General features: G+C 53.2%; 2 protein-coding genes across 9 annotated transcripts in view; both read right to left on the bottom strand.

The window, feature by feature from the left end:
* Positions 1-1,655, bottom strand: part of ACTN4 (actinin alpha 4) — a 72,594-nt gene extending 70,939 nt beyond the window's left edge. For 3 of the 6 annotated variants that reach the window (XM_033413922.2, XM_049703671.1, XM_033413919.2), the window contains exon 1: positions 1,389-1,649. In XM_033413922.2, the coding sequence (XP_033269813.1) occupies positions 1,389-1,550 (162 nt within the window). In that variant the 5' untranslated portion in view covers positions 1,551-1,649. Of the gene's footprint in view, positions 1-369; positions 1,006-1,388 lie in introns of those variants that run through there. The other 3 variants (XM_004284255.4, XM_033413921.2, XM_033413920.2) reach the window with 2 other exon arrangements.
* Positions 1,656-6,797: 5,142 nt separating this feature from the next.
* Positions 6,798-18,722, bottom strand: EIF3K (eukaryotic translation initiation factor 3 subunit K). Of its 3 annotated transcripts, none has more exons than XM_004284252.3 (8): positions 18,496-18,722; positions 17,470-17,568; positions 14,788-14,908; positions 13,424-13,498; positions 10,353-10,419; positions 10,175-10,252; positions 8,331-8,456; positions 6,798-6,866 (listed from the first exon to the last, which is right to left on the bottom strand). In XM_004284252.3, the coding sequence occupies exons 1-8, from the start codon at positions 18,552-18,554 to the stop codon at positions 6,835-6,837; spliced, it is 657 nt and encodes a 218-aa protein (XP_004284300.1). In that variant the 5' UTR covers positions 18,555-18,722; the 3' UTR covers positions 6,798-6,834. The 3 variants fall into 3 exon arrangements, with proteins under 3 accessions (XP_004284300.1, XP_049559634.1, XP_033269818.1); XM_049703677.1 differs by having other exon boundaries at positions 18,521-18,678; XM_033413927.2 differs by lacking the exons at positions 6,798-6,866; positions 8,331-8,456 and adding an exon at positions 9,829-9,943 and having other exon boundaries at positions 18,496-18,666.
* Between the last annotated feature and the right edge of the window lie 23 nt (positions 18,723-18,745).

The following is an 18,745-nucleotide window of genomic DNA, read 5'->3' as shown; positions in this document are numbered from 1 at the left end:
TGCTCAAACCCTCTCTTCTATAAGCTTGGAGCTCTCCCCTCTCAACCACCCTGGATTGCACACACACACACCACCTTCTCAACATGCCACCTGAAAACAGACCCTGCTTTAGAAAGAGCTCTTCACCACCCCCCCCAAAAGACACAATTCTTCTGGACACTCTCACCTCTTCCTCCCCAAACAATTTATTCTCCCTTCACAAGACACACACTCTCTCCAGTCTCGGGACTGCATGTCCAGAAGCCCCCACCCCCAAATTCCTTTCTCAGTCTATCCGTCACACACTCCCTTTCTAATGAGACTTTCATTACTACTCTAACCTCCCTCCCACCATCCGCCATTCCGCTCATTCCCTCCCGCCATCCTCACCTTGTCCAGGCTACCTTAGCCTCCGGCGCCGCCAACCCTTTGCTGAGCTTTGTCTGCGTTCCATCAGTTCTTCAGAACCCCTCCTCAAAACACTCCAGATACTCACTCTCTGGATCCCCCCTTCGGCCTCTCCTCATCAATGAGGTCTCGGCCTCATCACATTCCTCCTCTTCTTCCTATCTCCCAATCTTCTCCTCTTCCCCGTAGAACAGCGCACCCCAAATAAATCTCACCTCCTCCAAAACCTCCTATTCACAGCTCCCTAACTTCTCCCTTCAGACCCGGAGTCCCGGAACTCCTTAGCAGCCCTCCCCGTTCTCACCCCCCAAGCTCCGGGTCCTTTCACACCCACTTCTTTCCTCAGCCCCTCTCCTCCTTCCACCTCCCCAGTCTCCCCAGTCCTCCCACTACTCTTCAGACTTCATAATCCCTTCCTTGGTACCCCTACTCCATCTTCAGACTTCCAGAATCTTCATCCCCTTTAGAAGTCCCCCAACCCGGGGCTCCCACAATTCCAACCCTCTTCAGAGGATTCCGCAATCCAAATAACCCCCTCCGTACTCGAGCTCTTCAGACTCCCCCGACGCCTAATTCTATCCTGACCCACAAATTCCAGACTCCCCCGTTTCTCTCTGAACACCCCCCAGTCCATCCTGACCCACCAGTCCCGCCTCAGACCCCATTCCATTTTAGAGTCTCCAATCATCTCGCCGGTTTCCCCCAATTCCCCGCCCAGACCCTCCAATTCCTTCATCGGGCTCCCCGATTCCTTGTTTTAGATTTCCATATTCCCTACTCAGCCGCCAATTATTTTTTCAGACTCCCAATTCCCTGCTCAAGTTCTGCAACTCCTCTTCAGGACTCTAAACCCCTTCCCAGACCCGCCAGTTCATTCCCAGGACGCCCAGTTCTCACCACAGACCCTCCAATTCCGTCTCAGGACCTCCCAGACCCTTTCCGGCCCCCAGCCTCCCTCGGAAGCCCCCCCCTCCAGCCCATTCGGCCCGCGGGCCGCGCACCTTGCGCTGCTGCTTCTCCCAGGCCGGGTCCAGCAGCAGGTCCCGGTCCCAGTCGTCCTCCTGGGCCATGTAGTCGCCCATGCTACCCCCGCCGCCAGCGCCATTGCTCCCGCTGCTGGGGCCGTATTGGTACGACTGGTTCGCCGCGTGGTAGTCCACCATTCCGCTGCCTCTCCCGAGCCCGTCCACTCCCGCCTCTGCTCCCGCCCCTCTGGCCGAGCCGCCGTCGCCGCCGCCGCCGCTACCGCCGCCGCTTCAGCAGCTTCAGCCCGCCCTCCGCTGACGCCTGCGCACTGCTCGCTGCGCCTGCGCACCGCGCCGCCGCCGCCGCCCTCTCGCGCGCGCGCGCTTCCTATGCCAAAAAGCCCTGAAACCCCGCCTCGGGGAGCTCGGAGCCTGCGCAGAGTGCACCTCCCCTCGGCCCTTCAGCTCATGGACGAGCCGCGCCCCCTCTCCCGCGTGAGCGCGCGCGGCCTCTGCGTGTGGGCGGGGCCCGAGCATGGATGATTCGTAAGGCGGGTCTCGACATCAGGCTTGAACCTGCTGAGGCGTGGCGTGTATTCCCATTCAGTAACAGAAATTTAACAAATATTTATTAGGCGCCCTCTGTGTGCGTTGCCAGTAAACAAGATAGACAAAACTCCCTGGCCTCATGGAAGGGAGACAACAAAATTTTAAGTACATACATATTACAGGGGTAAGTGTTCTGGAGAAAAGTCAAGCAAAGCTGGAACGTAAACGAAGTACTCAAGGTAGCCTTTGCGGAGAAGGAGAACATTTGAACAGACATCTGAGGGATTCACGAAATGAACATGGGAGTTAGATAGACTGGAATAGATACTGGCTGATGGGAAAGGTAGAGGATTTTTTGGACTTGTCTATCTTCATTCATTCAACAAACATTTATTGGGCACCTACTGGTGTGCCAGGGCCTGTTCTTGGGTACCGGCGATATGGTGCCGAGCATGATAAATGTGATTGGTTCTCAAGTGGCTAATATGGGGGGGCGTGGCGCAGCAATAAATAAATAAATACAGATGAATGACATCGCTACATTGAGGCATGTCAAGTGTAAATATCCAAAGCGGAGCTCCTCATCTTGCTCTCTGACCTGGTCACCCCACAGTCATCCCCATCCCAGTCAATGGCACCTCCATCCTTCCAGCTGTGCAGGCAACAAAGCTTGCAGTCCTCCTTGGCTCCTCTGTCTTCACACCCCACATCCAGTTCTTCAGGAAATTCTGTCAGTTCCATCTTCAGAGTATGTACGGAATCCACCCACTTCCCCTTTCCCCCACGGCCACACATCCTGGTCCTGTCCAGCCTCGCCTTGTCTTCGCTTGGACCACTGCAGTAGCGTCCTCACCATCTCTCTGCTCCTCCACTCACCTCCCAACTCTCCTTCTCACAAGAAGTCAGAAGGAGCCTGTGAACACTTGAGTCAGATCAAGTCCCTTCCTCCCTGCTCAGAACCTTCCTTTGGTGCCTCGTGTCAAAGTCAAGGAAAGGAGGAAAGGCTGCCGGAGTCTTCCTTGCCCTGGTGCAGCCCAGCCCAGCTTTTGAAATAACCGAGACTCCTGGGGCCTCAGCCAAACCCACAAGGTCTTCCAGGTCCTGGTCATCCTGGTCCCCATTCTTATCCCAGCTCACCTCCCACTCTGCCCCTCCTCTCTGAGCTCCCGCCACACTGCTGGCCTCCTAGCTGTTCCTCCAACACCCCGGGTATGCTCCAGCCTCAGGGCCTTTGTATACGGTGATACCTGTTACCACTGTTTGGAACACTTTCCCCAGATACTGGATCCCCAGGGCTCATAGCCTCCTCTCCTGCAGATCAGCGGAAGTATCACCTCGTGAGACCTCCCCTGACCACCTTTTCATAAATAGCATCCCACACCTTCCCAGCTTTATTCTTTCCAGAATACTGATCACCATTTAATATACTACATGACTGGTTTATTTATCATGTTTATTTGTCTGCTTCCCAACAATGTCAGCCCGTGAATGGTGAGGATCTTTTGCTTTGGTCACTGCTGTATCTCTAGCCCCTGAAGCAGTGTCTGGCACAAGACAGAAGCTTAATAAATCCCAGATGAATGAACAGACTTAAAACCATACTGAAGAATCTGAGGAGTTTTTTTGGTTTTTTGGGTTTTTTACTATTTTTTGCCTGAAAAGTTTTGATTTTATTCTAAGTGCAGTGCGGACATATAATGAATTTTATTCTAAGTGCAATGGTAAGTTAGAAGAGGACTGCAAGCAGGGGTGGGGTCTGATTCAACTGTCCATAGGGTCTGTCTGGCCACACAAGGGGAACAAACTGTAGAAGGTGGAGTGAGTTCAGGGAGCCCAGCGGGGAGGCTGCCGCGATGGTCCTGACGAGGCTGGACAGACAGACAAGAGGGTGAAGGAGGAGAGTGCTGAGGAGAGGCAGTGGGAGGATGTGGGAAAGTGGAGCCTCCAAGACTTAGTGTCATGAATTTGATGGGGGTGGGAGGCAGGGGCGGGAAAGAGCAAAGAATCAAGACTCAAGATGGCTCTAGGTTTTGGACCTAGAGCAACCTTGAGGGGAATGGGTGGGTGTTAGGGAAGGTAAGAAGGTAAGGGTTTGACTGAAGCAGAGCCTGACTGGCAATACAAAAGGACTGTGTTGCAGTCATCTGCTGGGGATGGGGATTAGAAGACACAGCTTCTCCAGGTTATGGGAGCTACCGGGATCTCTCCTCTCCTCTCTCAAAGGCACTAGAAGAGATCCAAGGGCAAGCAAAGGAAGGGGATGATGCCTAGGTGGCAGCCCACTTTCCCAGGTAATGCCATGACCTGGCCAAAGACACGGGTGTTGGCTGTTTCCAAAGCTGGGCTGGGCTGGGCTGGGTCTGGCTTGGGGCAAAGCACCCTCTTCCTGCCTAACCTGCAGAACGAGCCCAGGACTCTTGCGCTGGGCTCACTGGGCAGGGAAAGGCCACTCAAACAATGGGCCATCTGCCCCTCCCTGCGTGCTCCCGGCTGACACTGAGAAACCTCCCAGACCAAGGGCTCAGAGATGAAGTGGATGTCGAGGTCCCCAGCCAATGAGGCTTAAATTAAAGGCTCCCTTTAATTGCCAGCTTTGAGGCCACTTCCCAGCAGCCATCCATGGACAGTGCAGTAATAATAGCTACTGTTTGTGGAGGGTCAGGGTGCAGCAGACAAGAAGAGGGGGCAGGGAGAGATCCCTGAGTGAAAGGGTATGGCCAGTGGGCCCTGGCATTAGGTTCACCATTTCCACATCACCATTTCTTGGAGCTCTCGAGACTTCAGTCAGAACTTATTAAATGCTGTATCCCATTACTGGGAAATCCCCGGCAGTCTAATGGTTAGGATGCGGCACTTTCATGGCTGTGGTCCAGGGTCAATCCCTAGTCAGGGAACTAAGATCCCACAAGCCTCACGGTCAAAAAAATAAATTAAATAAGTAAGCGTTCAATTAAAACAAATAAATGCTGTATCCCATTATTAATGCTACTTAGATGAAACAAAGGAGAGAGGGCTGCATCCTCTCAGGGCAGGAACATGAACAGGTCCTGGGATGTCTAGAGGTGACTGTGGAAGCACCTGAAACAGCAGCCCTAAGCCCGAGCCACCATGACAGGTGACAAGTTGAGTGCATTAACTCACAGCAATGACTGGAGTGGGTACTCTCCCCAGCTGTAAGACTGAGGCACAGAGGGGTTGACTAACACCCCCGAAGGTCACTAGGCTGGTGTTTGAACTCAGTCGTTCTGCAGAGCCAGGCCTCTTAGCTGCTCAAAGGATGATCCTCCTGGAGTAAAAGCAGGTTGGCAAAGCCGGAAAAGTTGTGGCTTCCAAAACAGATAAAGGTCATTTCCTCTTCCCCTGCAGGGTGGCCATGGCCCATTGTACCCTATACAAGGGCAATGTTACGTGGGTGAGTGGGAGTGTGCCCACCCAGAAAGGGTGCCTTTTGCTGACTCACACAACCAAATGGGTGGGTAACAGCATACCAGTCTCCCCTCCTTCTACCCCCCTTAGAGCCAGCTCCCAATTCCTGAGCTGCAAAAGCACCCTTTGTCCCCAGGGTTTGGGTATGCCCTAGTTCCTGGATCCTGCTCAGGTCTGATCCCAGAGCAAAGGGTGTCCCGTCGGCCCTGGCTCCCCAAGTCAGGGCCCTCAGAGAACGATGGGTGTGAGTGCTGGCAAGTGGGGAGGGCTGGGAAGGCTGGCAGCACAGGCTCACCTGCCCTTTCCGTGGGCAGAGTCCACACATATGGTCATTTGAGAATGAGGCGCTCCCTCAGGGGCACCAGCAGTCTATGTAAAGGGATGTGCATCTATTGTGGCATTTGATTTCCTCCATTTTCCCCAGTCACTGTTGTCCCCACTCCCTCTTCCTGCAGGCAACAGGCTCACCGGTGAAGACACCCACCCAAAGTCACTCCGCCTGAAAGTCTGGAATACCTTATAAAATGCGAATAACCAACCTAAGGTCACTCTGCCAGAATGTCTGGAATACTTTGTAAAATGCGAATGACCAACCCAACTAAGGATCATGTGACGTGTGCTAGGCCTCCTGGCCACCGTAGGCTGGGACTTGGCATGGGGTAGGGGTGGAATGGCCTGGCCTCAAATCCCAATTTTCTTATAAAGTCTCACCAAACAGAAGAGTGCTGGGGACTAGTTTGCAACACTGGGGACAAACTCTTCTGACTCTGAAATTAACGACTCCAGTTTTCTAAGCGCCAAAATCAGGCTAGGTCCTGATCTGAGGAATTTACCAGCCAGAGCTCACAGAATCCTCATGATTCTGACAAGGATGCATTATTCTCCCCCTTTCACAGACGAGGAAACTGAGGAACAGAAAGCAAGGACACAAAACCGCTTGAGCAAGCAGCCAGAATACCCCCCCTCCCCCCGCAAACTCACCCCTCCAGCCACTGCCTCAGGGCCACTAGTGGCTGCATCTGTGAGGGCCAAGGGCAACCGGTGCCTCTCCCTCACCAGGAACCCAGTGGCCACACCTGTTCGCCTAGGTTTTCAAGAGGACAGAAGAGCCCAAGCTGGCCCCAGGTGCAGGGCTGGGCTCCTACATCCCATTCACACCCTCCTCCTTGCTGACTCACCCACAGCCCATTCACACCCTCCTCCTTGCTGACTCACCCACAGCCCATTCACACCCTCTTTGCTGACTCATGGCTGCGTGCCCTCCACTTGTGACCTGACAGGTCAGGAAGGTGGTGATGGAGGTCAGTTGCTGGGTCCGGGCAGAGGAGGAGATCAAAGGAAGCTTGGCTGCTGGTGGACGTGGGTGTGGGCAGCCAGAACAGAGGTGGCCCCAGCACAGGGCCATGCGAGGCCTGCTTCCCCCGGCGGGAGAGGGGCAGAGTCAGGAAGCCAACAAGAAGATAACAGGGCTAAGAAGTCAACAAGTCTTTATTAAACGCCTGCAAAGTTACTGGGAAGAGGCCATGATGCTGGACACACCTGTTGAAAGGGAAGGCCAGGGTCAACGTGAGCACAACGGGAGACGAACCTCTAGCCACCAACCACAGCGCCCATGATTGTTTAGGGGCAGATGATCACAGACCCCCTCAGTCACCATCACAAAGGCAGGAGAGTTAAAAGTCTGGAGTCTGGAACAAGGAGGCCTAGGTTCAGGTCGCGGCTCCACCCTGTACCGGGGGGCAGGGTGTGTGGGGTGACCTCAAGCAAGTCGCTAAACATCAGTTTCCCACCTATAAGAACCATCTACCCTATGGGATTAAATGATGGCCTTAGAACAATGCCTGTTACTAAGTAAGTGTAGCTCGCTATCATCATCACCGTCATAGTAACATTTATTACGTACTGTTTGCAAGACACTCTGAGCACTGAACTTACATCTCCTCACTGCAGAACCCTTTGCTCCAGTGAGTTCTCTCAGAGAACCCCACCCAGTGGGCACATCTCATTTAGAGTGAGGGTCCACAGCCCCCAATCGTGGAGATGACTGCCCGCTCAATCTTGTTTCTCGATTAAGCAGCAACTTGGTTTGTACTCAGAGGCTACACCATACCAGTCCGTATCTTTCAAACACCAGAATCACACTCGAGACCCAGGACCTAAGGAAGCAGCCCTTCCCTGTCCCCCGGTTCTCTCTCACTCCAAGACATCCATGCAGCGCAAAGGTGAGAGAGCGCGTGCTAGTGGAACAACAGGTTTGCTCCAGCTGAGCAGCCAGTGGAGTCTGTGTTAGGTAATGTATACGTGATGGTGACAAGGGTAACCTTCAGTGAGCTGTGGGACTGGTTCCTTGCTAAGTGGTGCACGTGGATCGCCTCACTTCACACTCACACCTCCATGAGGTGCCTATCGTGGTGGTGTTCAGTTACTTACAATAATGGCACCTACCTTACGGGGGTGACCTGAGGACCAATGACTTAAAAAGTGTAAAGAACTACACAGTGTTTGTTATAATCATTGGTGCCAACATCCCCCCTTTATACATGAGAAAACCGAGGCACAGAGAGATAAAAATCTCTTGCCCAAAGTTACACAGCTATGAAATAAAGAACCAAGATCCCACCCAGCTAGCCGGACTGCAGAGCCTGCACTTCTGGTTGGTGTTTTGCTGCGTTTTAGCAGATGCGGGGCTGAGGCCCCGAGAGCCCTGGGATCAGTGAAGGTGCGGGGACACCCTGCAAGGCCCCTCCAGACCCCGGGAAGTCTTACTGAGTGCTTCAGGGCAGGATATAGTACCCAGAATTCCAGGGGAGGACACCCAGCATTCTCTGCCATCCCTCCCTGGGCAGGCGGCCTGGGACGGAAGAGGTCAGGGGAGTCTGGCAGATGCCAATTTCCTGGCCTTGAACCAGAACCTATTTACCTGGGTCCTTTGGGGCCCCAGCCCTGGTCTGTCAAAGGGCACCTCCTCAGGCCTACAGCCTGAGGCCTCAGGCCACCACTCACTGTCAAAGTCGATCTTCTCCACGATATTCTTGGGCTTAATGCTCTCTTCCTGGCTACAGATGAAGATCTGGCCCGACTCATCGGTGCTCCAGCCGTACTTGCTCATCCACACCTTTAGCTGGCTGTCTGCAGGGGACACAGCAGCACAGGGGCTTTGCGCACTCTGATCCCACAGCACCGGGGGGCCAAGGTGTCCCCCTTCCCTGCCTTCAGCCCACCTGGTCTCCTGCTGCCGGCCTGGTGCTTCTATAGTTCATTCTCCCAACAGCAGCCAGAGGGAGCCTTTTAGCCTTCTCATCCTTCCCATTACAGGGCTTTTGCCTTAGCCTCCTTTCATTTTCTATTTACCTCTCCCATTTCGAAGCTCGGCTCCTAATGACAGCAGTGTACTTATCTGCCCTTCGCCACAATCTACATGAAATGGCTTCAGAATTAGGGCGTCATCATTACCACTGACAATAAGCTTATGGCACCAGGTTTAAGCATTTCTCTGCAACTGTTTTTTGCTTTTAGAAAATATGCCTGTAAGGTTGTCCAGCCAGAGAAGTGTTCTGTTCCTTGAAATAACTCTTTTCCGTATGACTATTATTCATCTGTTTCTCTTTACATTCCATTCTAAGGGTTGTTTCATCCCCTTTCGATTTAATTTCACTTTTAAATATGTAAAACATCCATCCGAGGTAAAGCACTTAGTATAGTGCCTGACTCAAAGTGCCCACTAAAAGTTAGCTTCCACTGAAAACAAACAAACATCCCACAAAAAACCCACCTGGCTCAAAAGGCAAAACTACCCAAGACGGTACTTAGAGAAATCTCTCCCCCAACCCACCACTCTCCTCCCTGTTCTCACTTCCGGCCCCCAGGGAGTAACCATTTTCCTTAGTTCTTTTATTTTTCCTTCTTGCGTTTCTTTTTGCAAAATGAGCAAATACACACACATTTTTTTTTTCTTTTTGGAGGGATCTTTTTTTTTTTTTTTGCGGTACGCGGGCCTCTCACTGTTGTGGCCTCTCCTGTTGCGGAGCACAGGCCCCAGACGCACAGGCCCAGTGGCCATGGCTCACGGGCCCAGCCGCTCCGCGGCATGTGGGATCTTCCCGGACCGGGGCACGAACCCGTGTCCCCTGCAACGGCAGGCGGACTCTCAACCACTGCGCCACCAGGGAAGCCCTTGGAGGGATCTTTAGAAACATAAATCTGATCAGGTCCCTCTCTGCTCAGATCCTCCAGTGGCTCCATCTCACTCAGGGTAAAGGACAAAGTCCTCAGGCAGGAGGCTCCTCAGTATCTGAAGCCCCTCCCACCACCACCTCGCTGCCCTCAGCTACGCCCCCTCACTCACCCTGCTCCAGCCTAGGGCTTCCTGGCTGCTCTGTGAGGACACAGGATCCTCACACTGGCTCTGCCCTCAGGCTGTAACCGTTCAGATGCTGCACCTCCTCACCTCCATGTGCCTCCTGTCCCCCCGCCCCTCGCCCACCCCAGCCCTCTCTAGGGGCTGTCATGCATGAATTCCCACTGGACATGTACATCTTCATTTGTCATCTGCTTTGCCAACTCCACAAGAACGAATCTGAGTCATTCTGTGTTGTTCACTGCTGTGGCCCCAGGGCCTTGAACACAGAATAGGCGTTGAATTAATTTACGCAGAATAAATGAATGAATGCCATAGGAACCCCGCCAAAGAAGGGAACATTTTATACTAATTCCTTATTCCCTCCCTGGGCCTTCAATAATGACCTGGTGAGGCAGGGGTGGGCCCATCTGAGAAGCTGGCTGAGGCCCACCGCCCTCCTCGCTCCCAACCTCCTCAACGGGCACTAGGGACCCAGAGGGGGCCTTACCTGTCAGATCCCCGAGCATCTCGGCCAGCAGCCAGCGATCAATGTGCTGATAAGTAATGCCCACAACATGGCAGATAACTGTGGAAATTAGGGACAAAGATGATGAAGGGCCACCCCCAAGACCCTGCTGCCACTCCCTCCCCCGCAGCAGGGAGCCCAAGCTCAGAGAGGAACTTACATTTTCGGACAGAGTCTTCAAAGCCAGTTATACCTTCCAAGAGGTCCATGTTTTCATCCAGGGCTTGCTGTGAGGGGATTTACAATGTTGAAATAACAGTAACACCAATAATGTCAAGAATATTAACACTGACAATAGCAGAAGTGAACACCCCAGCATCCACCCCACATGCCAGCCCTTCTTCTGTGTGCAACCTTATGATGCAACAGTTGCTGTTTCTTTGCCCATCTTATTTTTCTCTCTGGCTGCACCGCACGGCATGTGGAATCTTAGTTCCCTGACCAGGGATCAAACCCGCACCCCCTGTAGTGGAAGTACAGAGTCTTAACCACTCGACCGTCAGGGAAGTCCCTTGCCCATTTTAGAGATGAGGAAATCAAAGCTCAGAGCAGCTAAGTGATTTGCCCAAAGTCACAGAGCTGGGGTTTGAACCTGGCAGGCAGAAACCACAGTCCCAAGAGAGGAGACAGATACAGATTAGCTACCTACACTCACCTACCTCCTCTTAGCTCCCATCTCCGAGAAAAGGGCAACGGTCCTACCACAGCCCACGAGGCCCCCCAGGATCTGCCCGCCGTCTCCTCCCACTCACCCCCTCACTCCAGCCACTGGGGCTCCTGGCTGCCCCTTAGAAATTCCAGATACCCGCCCACCTCAAGGTCTCTGTGCTGGCTGCCTTGGGGACTGGAACTCTCCTCCCCCATGGCTACCACTGCCACCTCCTTCAGGCCTCTGCTCAAATGCCACCTTCCCAGCCAGGGCGCCCCCCAACCTCAGTGTGAGAAACGAGGAACCTGCAAGGACAACGGAAAGGAGCAGCCGGTGCAGCGGGAGGAAAGCCAGGAGAGCAGCTGTCCCGGAGACCAAGAGACGCTGGCCAGGCAGCTGAGCCGGGGCCTGAGAACTTCCTACCGGACCTAGCAATGGGGACGTCACTGTGGGTCTCAACAAGAGTGGTTCCACGGCCTGCGTGTGGGTTGGGGGGGCAGAGGCTTGGTCATAAAAGCCTGAATGCACTGAACGGCGTTGAGTTCATGTGAGCAGGGGGAGAGGGGAGGCTGAGCACAGGCAACCTGGCCCAGGGGCGGGCCGACCGACAGTCCCGATTCACCTGAGACTGAAGGTTTCCTGGGATGTGTGACTTTCAGCTTGAAAACCAGGAAAGCCCTGGGCAAACTGGGCCAGCCAGTGCCCCAGACGGGAGCATGGCTGGAAGGGGAGCAGAGGGAGCGGGCGAGAGGCAGAGCTGGTGGGGAGTGTGGAGGTCCAGGGAGCATTCTCTTTTTTAGGCTAGAACTCACTGCGGGGTGGACGTGTTCCGTGGTGACAGAAACAGTGCGGGAAGGCCAAGTTTGCTGCTATCAGAGACTGGGGAGAACGGCCTGGGTGATGCTGCTGAGTGGGCCAGGGGGAAGGGGGTCGGTGCACCGGAGCAGGGGTGCCTGTGACGGGAGGAGGGACAGGTCGCCCACGAAAAGAGAAAAGTGCTCTGTCAGCTGCCAGTAGACGTCTGGCCAGGGGCAGGAAGTTCTGCTTTGGCTGCTTCTATTTTCCCATGAAATGAGAAGCCCGATCGTAAGCTGAGGTGGGGAGAAAGTGGTGGTGATGGGCAGCTGTGAAGAGCTGTCCAGGCGAGGGGGAGGGAAGCAAGGCCCCAGGCCAGGAGGAGCTGAAGAGCGGGTCTGGGTCGCCTGCTGGGTCTTCTCCAGCTTGGAGCATCCCCTCAGACACAGGTGTCGAGGGGAGAAGCGCACGCCTTGCGCTGAAGGAGGAAGCAGAACAGAGGACTGGGGCTGCTGGCCAGGCCCAAGAATGTCGGGTCGGAGACTTGACCTCATGGGGGCGAGCTGGGAAGCGAGGAGGGAGTGGTCGGAGGGTGGAAACGTTTGACATTCATGGGCAGAAGAGGAGGCAATTGAGTACAGGCCGGTGGTTTCCAGCCTTAGCCGGCGATCAGAATCACCAAGGATAAGTGTTTAAAATCCCTAAGCCTAGACCACACCTGGACCAATCACATCAGATTCTGTGAAGGCAGGATTCACGTGTTCGTATTTGTTTTTTTAATTCCTCAGGGGTCCAATGTGCTGAGAACTGGTCTAGGATGTGAGGGGCTCAGGACACAGGTAGGACAAGAAATCCGGAAACTGAGAAGTCAGGGTGGTGGAAGGATGAAGGATCTGCCCTTTCAAGTATCTGAGAATAAAGACAGCAGTGGTAAAGAGCGGCAGTGAGCTAAATTCTTCACAAAAATGAGGAGCAGTCATGGGGGGCGGGCAGGGGGGTGTTGATACCAGCAAAGTGGGGCAGGAAGTGCTATCACAGGCGCTTCGGGGCTGGGGGCTGGGGGAGGGGAGATGGGTCTGGGAGTGGCAGTGAGAAGCTAGGAGGCCACCTGGCCTCCCACTTGGGAAGCTGCAGGAGTGGGAGGCCAGGCTCAGTTAGAACAAGAAAAGGGGGGAAGAGTATTTAGAGGATGGAGGACTTTTACTGGAAGAACGTGGGGGGAGGGGGGAGGGGAGGGGGAGAGGAGGGGGGAGGGGAGGGGGAGAGGAGGGGGAGGGGAGGGGGAGAGGAGGGGGAGGGGAGGGGGAGAGGAGGGGGGAGGGGAGGGGGAGGGGGGAGAGAGAGCGGGCCGCGTGAGCACGCTCCTGAGCTTTGCCGGCAGAGGAGAGGACCTGGGAGTCCTGGCTCCGGGTGAGGATGACCATTCCATGTGACCACACACGCAAAGCTCTGAGCACGGGGCCCACTGCCACGGAGGCAGCCAACATACGTGCATGGCCGTGACTTTTTTTTTTTTTTTTTTTGCGGTATGCGGGCCTCTCACTGTTGCGGCCTCTCCTGTTGCCGAGCACAGGCTCCGGACGCGCAGGCTCAGGGGCCATGGCTCACGGGCCCAGCCGCTCCACGGTATGTGGGATCCTCCCGGACCAGGGCATGAATCCGTGTCCCCTGCATCGGCAGGCGGACTCCCAACCACTGCGCCGCCAGGGAAGCCCTGGCCGTGACTTTTAGCAGTCTTTTCCACGCGGCCCAGTCACCACCCTGACCACAGACCCAAGAGAAGTTACCCAGAAGGCCTGGAAGTGGCATGTCTCCAGCAAGTCTCCGAGGTACAAAATCTGCCGGATGGGCCGTTCTTCTTGCTGGGAGGAAGCGTTAAGGGCAAAAGGTCTTGGAGCCCGAGGAGGCTGCTGCTGACCCTAGACCAGCCCGCCCACCTGTGCGCACCGCAGCACGCTCGTAATGGCGAAAGTGAGAAACACCCTAGTGACCCAGTGATGGGGACAATTCAGCTGTGGCTACTCCACACACTGAGGTCGAGTCACCTCGTATAGAAGTGACATGGAGAAAGCAATGAGACACACTGTGATAAGAAAAAAGCAAGATGCAGAACGATGTGTGTAACAGCCCACCACTTGGTTGGGGAGGAATATGTGTCTATAAACACCTGTACTTCTGTACCAGTAGGGCATCTGTGGAAAGGGAGCCAAGAACTGCAAACAACTGCTGTCTTCGGGGAGGGGCGTAGGTGGCTGTGGGATGGGGACGGAGGAAGCCTTGGCTTTTTCACTGTACACTTTGTTGTACTTTGAAAAGTGCACAACGCGCCTTTTTTAAGCCACCCGAACAGACCTCTGGGGAAGGTGGACAGTCTCTCAGAAGGCAGGTGCGCCCACGGACACGCCTGGCGGAGCAGGTTCAACGAGGAAGACACTTCTCAGCCCAGCCACCAGTGAGCAGGCCAGTTTATTGATTTTTCACTCAGTACTTCCGCACTGAAGGCCAGACACTGCGCCAGGCCCTGAGGTACATACAGTGAAGTTCAGCTGACAATCTAGCTCTTCACGGCTCCTGCCTTTTGCCTGGTGGTCTTTACTCAGCTAGGAAGCCTCATGGGAATCTTTCTAAAGCATAAATCTACCCATATCGCTCTGCAGTTTTAAAGCCTTCTACGGCTCCCCAGTGCCCTTTCTAAGTTTGACCAATTCTGTGGCGCAGCTGTGCCAAACTTCCTCTACTGCCTCTGAAAACCAGCACTGAGCTCTTCTCCTCCTCCTTTCCCTACATACTATTCCCTTTGCCTGGACCACCCTTCCCTACCGCTTCACCTAATTCTTCACCTTTCATATGTTCCCTCCTCCAGTAAGCTTTCCTAGCATCCAGGCAGGTTCAGGTGACTCTTGCTCTCTAACCCCAAGCCCTGACTGTTTCAGGCTGTCACCGACAGGACAGGTCTCCCCCACTGGACTGTGAGCTCCGTGAGGGCAGGGGGCCAGGCCTTCCTCAGCCTCCACAGTGCTCCAGTCCCAGCCAGCACCGGGCCAAGCTCAGAGCTCAGTGTCTGTGGCTGAACTCAGACCACTTCCCCATGAATTCAGCTACCCTGCCCCGCCCCCTCCCACACACCCAGCCCGGGAAATGGGAAGGATACGTGGGCCTGGTCGATCATGCACTTGCACAGCGTGAAGTCGGTGTGGGGCAGGTTGGTGAGGGCCTTTAGCAGGATCTGGGCGGTGACTGTGGTCTGGAAGAAGGCTGGGTTGAACTGGTACCTGAGAAGGGGAACAAGAGACACAGTAGCAGTGCTGTCTCCAGGTCCCTGGGCCTCACCAGGTGCCAGACAGGCTGCCCACTGCTTCGGCCCAGAGTCTGGGAGCTGGACACACCTGGGCTCCGATCCCAACCACACCACTCTCTGGCTGTGTGACCTTAACCTCCCTGACCCTACTTTCCTGCTCTGTAGATGGGGACAGTTAATCCTCACAACCATGCAGTAAGGCAGACAGTGTTGAGTGATTCACAAACAAATGAGTACATAAGAGGCAGTCTGCAGTACTGGTCAAGGCTCTGGAGCCAAGTGCCTGGGTTTAAACTTCAGTGCTGAGTGACCTTGGACTACTTATTTATTTATTTGTTTGTTTGTTTGGTGGGGACTAGCGGACTACTTATTTTATTTTATTTTATTTTATTTATTTTTTTTGCGGTATGTGGGCCTCTCACTATTGTGGCCTCTCCCGTTGCGGAGCACAGGCTCGGCGGTCATGGCTCACGGGCCCAGCCGCTCTGCGGCATGTGGGATCCTCCCAGACCAGGGCACGAACCCGTGTCCCCTGCATCGGCAGGCGGACTCTCAACCACTGCACCACCAGGGAAGCCCGGACTACTTATTTTAAATGCTCTGTGCATCGGTTTCCTCCCTTGCAAGACGGGACAGTAACAACCATATCTAGCTCTCAAGGGCAAGTGAGCGCACAATTACCTCACATCTAAGTGAGTTAATACACACAAAGCTCCCAGCACAGCAGCTGCCACATGGGGAGCACTCACTAAGCAGCGGTTATCACCAATAACCACCCAAACAACCTCACAAATACAAGTGTTGTTATCTCCATTTTATCGATGGCAAAACCGAGGCTATGCAAGCTATAAAAATTACACAGCTGGTAGTATGTCAATAAAGCACTGAGGAGGAAGAACCCAAACGCCCACTAACAGGAGAACAGATAATTAAGACACAGACACACATGGAACACTACACAGCAATGACAACAAACAAACTGCAGCCACACAGAAAAAGGATGGAGCTCACAAACCCAGGGCCAAGCGGAAGACGCCAGACGCAGAAGAGCTCCAGTTGCATAATGACACTCATGTCAAGGTCAAAACAGGCAAACCTGAACTAAGCTAATCAGGATGCGTGTGTATGTGTGCGTGTGTACGTGCACGTGCAGTAAATTCACATAAAGCCAGGCCATGAGAGCATACCACGAGAGCGGTTACCAGGGTCAGGGTGGTTGGCACAAAGCATGTGGGGCGAAGGACCAGGGGCGCTAGCAACACACAGTTTTTCAATTTGGATGGTGATTACGTAGGTGTTCATTTATAATCGCTTCGTTTTATGTACTAGCCTGTATGTGTGTTTTTATTTAAAAGCCATCCCTCCTCCAGCCCCAACTTCTCTGGCTTCCTAGTCTTGCACATTAAGAGAAACCACATCCTATCCAAAATATCAATATATAAAGAGCTCATACAACTCAATACCAACAGACAAACAACCCTATTCAAAAATGGGCAGAAGACCTGAATAGACGTTTTTCCAAAGAAGACGTACAGATGGCCAACAGGCACATGAAGAGATGCTCAACATTGCTAATCATCAGGAAAATGCAAATCAAAACCACAATGAGATATCACTTCACATCTGTCAAAATGGCTATCATCAAAAAGAACAAATAACAAAGCATTGGCGAGGATGTGGAGAAGAGAGAACTCTCGTAGGTTGTTAGTGTGATGTAAATTGGTGCAGTCACTATGGAAAACAGTATGGAGCTTCCCCCCAAAATTAAAAATAGAACTACCATATGATCCAGCAATTCCACCCCTGGGTATATATCTGAAGAAAATAAAAACACTAATTCAAAAGATACATGCACCCCAATGTTCAGAGCAGCACCATTTACAATAGCCAAGATCTGGAAGCAACCTAAGTGTCCATCAACAGATGAATGGATAAAGAAAATGTGGTACATATAAACACATACACACAATGGAATATTACTCATCCATTTAAAGAAAAAAAAAAAAGAATGGAAATTTGCCATTTGCAACAACATGGTTGGACCTAGAGGATATCATGCTTAGTGATGTAAGTCAGACAAGGAAAGGCAAATACCATATGTTTTCACTTCTATGTGGAATCTAAAAAATAAAACAAATGAATGAACACAACAAAACAAACAGACTCATAGGTACAGAGAACAAGCTAGTGGTTAACAGAGGGGAGTGGGGTGGGGGAGTGGCAAAACAGGGGAAGATAGGGGATTAAGAGGTACAGACTACAATGTATAAAATAAATAAAATAGAAGGATGTAATGTACAACACAGAGAATATAACCAACATTTTATAATAACTTTAAACGGAGCATAATCTATAAAAAATATCCAAACACTATGTTGTACACCTGAAACTAATAGAACGTTGTAAATCAACTATACTTCAACTCTGAAAAAGAGAGAGAAACCACATCCTGCAGGCCACCCCCAACTCCCACCCCGCCCAGTGCTGGGAGTGCTGGCTACTGGCATGGGGGTGGGAACGGAGGCAGACACTCACAGCTTCAGGACAGCCAGGTTGGCTTCCAGATCATAGGCATTCTCCTTGGCTTGTGTCTCCACATAGCGCTCCAGGGTGGCCAGATTCTCAGGATTGTACCTAGAGTAGAGGAGAAACAAGATGGGTAAGCAAAGAGGAGGCAAGAGCTGAGGCCCGTCACTCTATGGAACCCGCTGGGGGGTGGAGGGCACTGTAGCCTGCTCCTCCCTCTTCCTTTCTTCCCTCCCTCTTCCTCTCTTCCCTCCCTCTACATCTGTCACTGGCCATTTGCTCTACCCAAATACTGAATCAGCTCTATAACCTCTACTGAAGCTTATCCACATCCCAAACCTAAGTGTAACCTCTAAACCCCGTCAGAACCCTGGAGTCTTTTCTAGGATGCCTCCTCAATCTCTCAGCCAACCAGCCCTTGCAGCCTGTATACCTGGTCCCCTGGACATCTTCGCCACCCACCCCTTCCTTCTGTCCCCAAACCCCACTGTGGTCTAGCCCCATCCTCTCCTGCCTAGCTTCCCTCATCCCAGCCCCGACCAATCTACCTGTGCTTCCCCCATCACCGCTCTGACCACTCCTGGCTATCACTGTCTATTGTCTGGTCTGCCTGGACTCTGAACTAGGAACTGCATGAAAGCATGACCTTTGGCTGTTTTTGGTCACCTGTGGTCCGCAGCATTGCCCAGAACTGACCGAGTAGATTTTAGTAAACATGTGTTCAATGAATGACATGAGGAAAAAAAGGGAGAGCAATAAAGAGGCACTGAGAGACACAGTGAGACTGAGGAACCGAGAGAGGAAACTGAGGGGCTGATAGAGGGAAAGCTGAGGAGCAGAGAGGGCTGGCTTAAAGCAATTAAAGAGGGGGAGACTGAGCGGTTGGCAAGGCTACCTCCTGCCTTTAGGCCTTTACAGTGCTTTCCTTAAACATGTCCTCCAGGATGACTGAAAAATCCCACCCCTTGCTGTCTCCAGAAAACCCTCTCCTCCACCCCTCTTGGCCAGAAGTGCTCCCTCCGACCAGGCTCAGACCTGTCGATCCCCTTAAGCAACTTGCCCACGTTCGCTCTCATCTGCTCGAACATCGCCATGACTGTTGTCGCCTCCCACACCAGGGCTACAGCCGAAGTCCCGGCCGGCACTGCGTCCTCGAGAACTGGAAGAGGAAGAGCTGGTGGAAACGGAAACTACGTCTTTGTTTTCTCTCCAGCCCGAGTGGCGGTGAAGGTGTGGGGAAGCTCTGGAGGCTACTGCCACGCTTTCCGGCTGCCGCGTGACTTCT

Source organism: Orcinus orca, chromosome 20, assembly GCF_937001465.1.
Source record: "Orcinus orca chromosome 20, mOrcOrc1.1, whole genome shotgun sequence".
In the NCBI taxonomy this organism is placed as follows: domain Eukaryota; kingdom Metazoa; phylum Chordata; class Mammalia; order Artiodactyla; family Delphinidae; genus Orcinus; species Orcinus orca.
Note: the sequence above shows the minus strand (reverse complement) of the source record. Positions and strands in the feature narration are given on the sequence as shown.

What these genes read in the sequence shown, in the direction of transcription:
- EIF3K (XM_004284252.3), bottom strand. Translation starts at nt 18,554, where the DNA reads ATGGCGATGTTCGAGCAGATGAGAGCGAACGTGGGCAAGTTGCTTAAG. An exon ending in TTGCTTAAGGGGATCGACAG is followed by an intron (nt 17,569 to 18,495) that starts GTCTGAGCCTGG and finishes CCTCTACTCTAG; the next exon opens with GTACAATCCTGAGAATCTGG. An exon ending in GCCACTTCCAGGCCTTCTGG is followed by an intron (nt 10,420 to 13,423) that starts GTAACTTCTCTT and finishes ATCCCCTCACAG; the next exon opens with CAAGCCCTGGATGAAAACAT.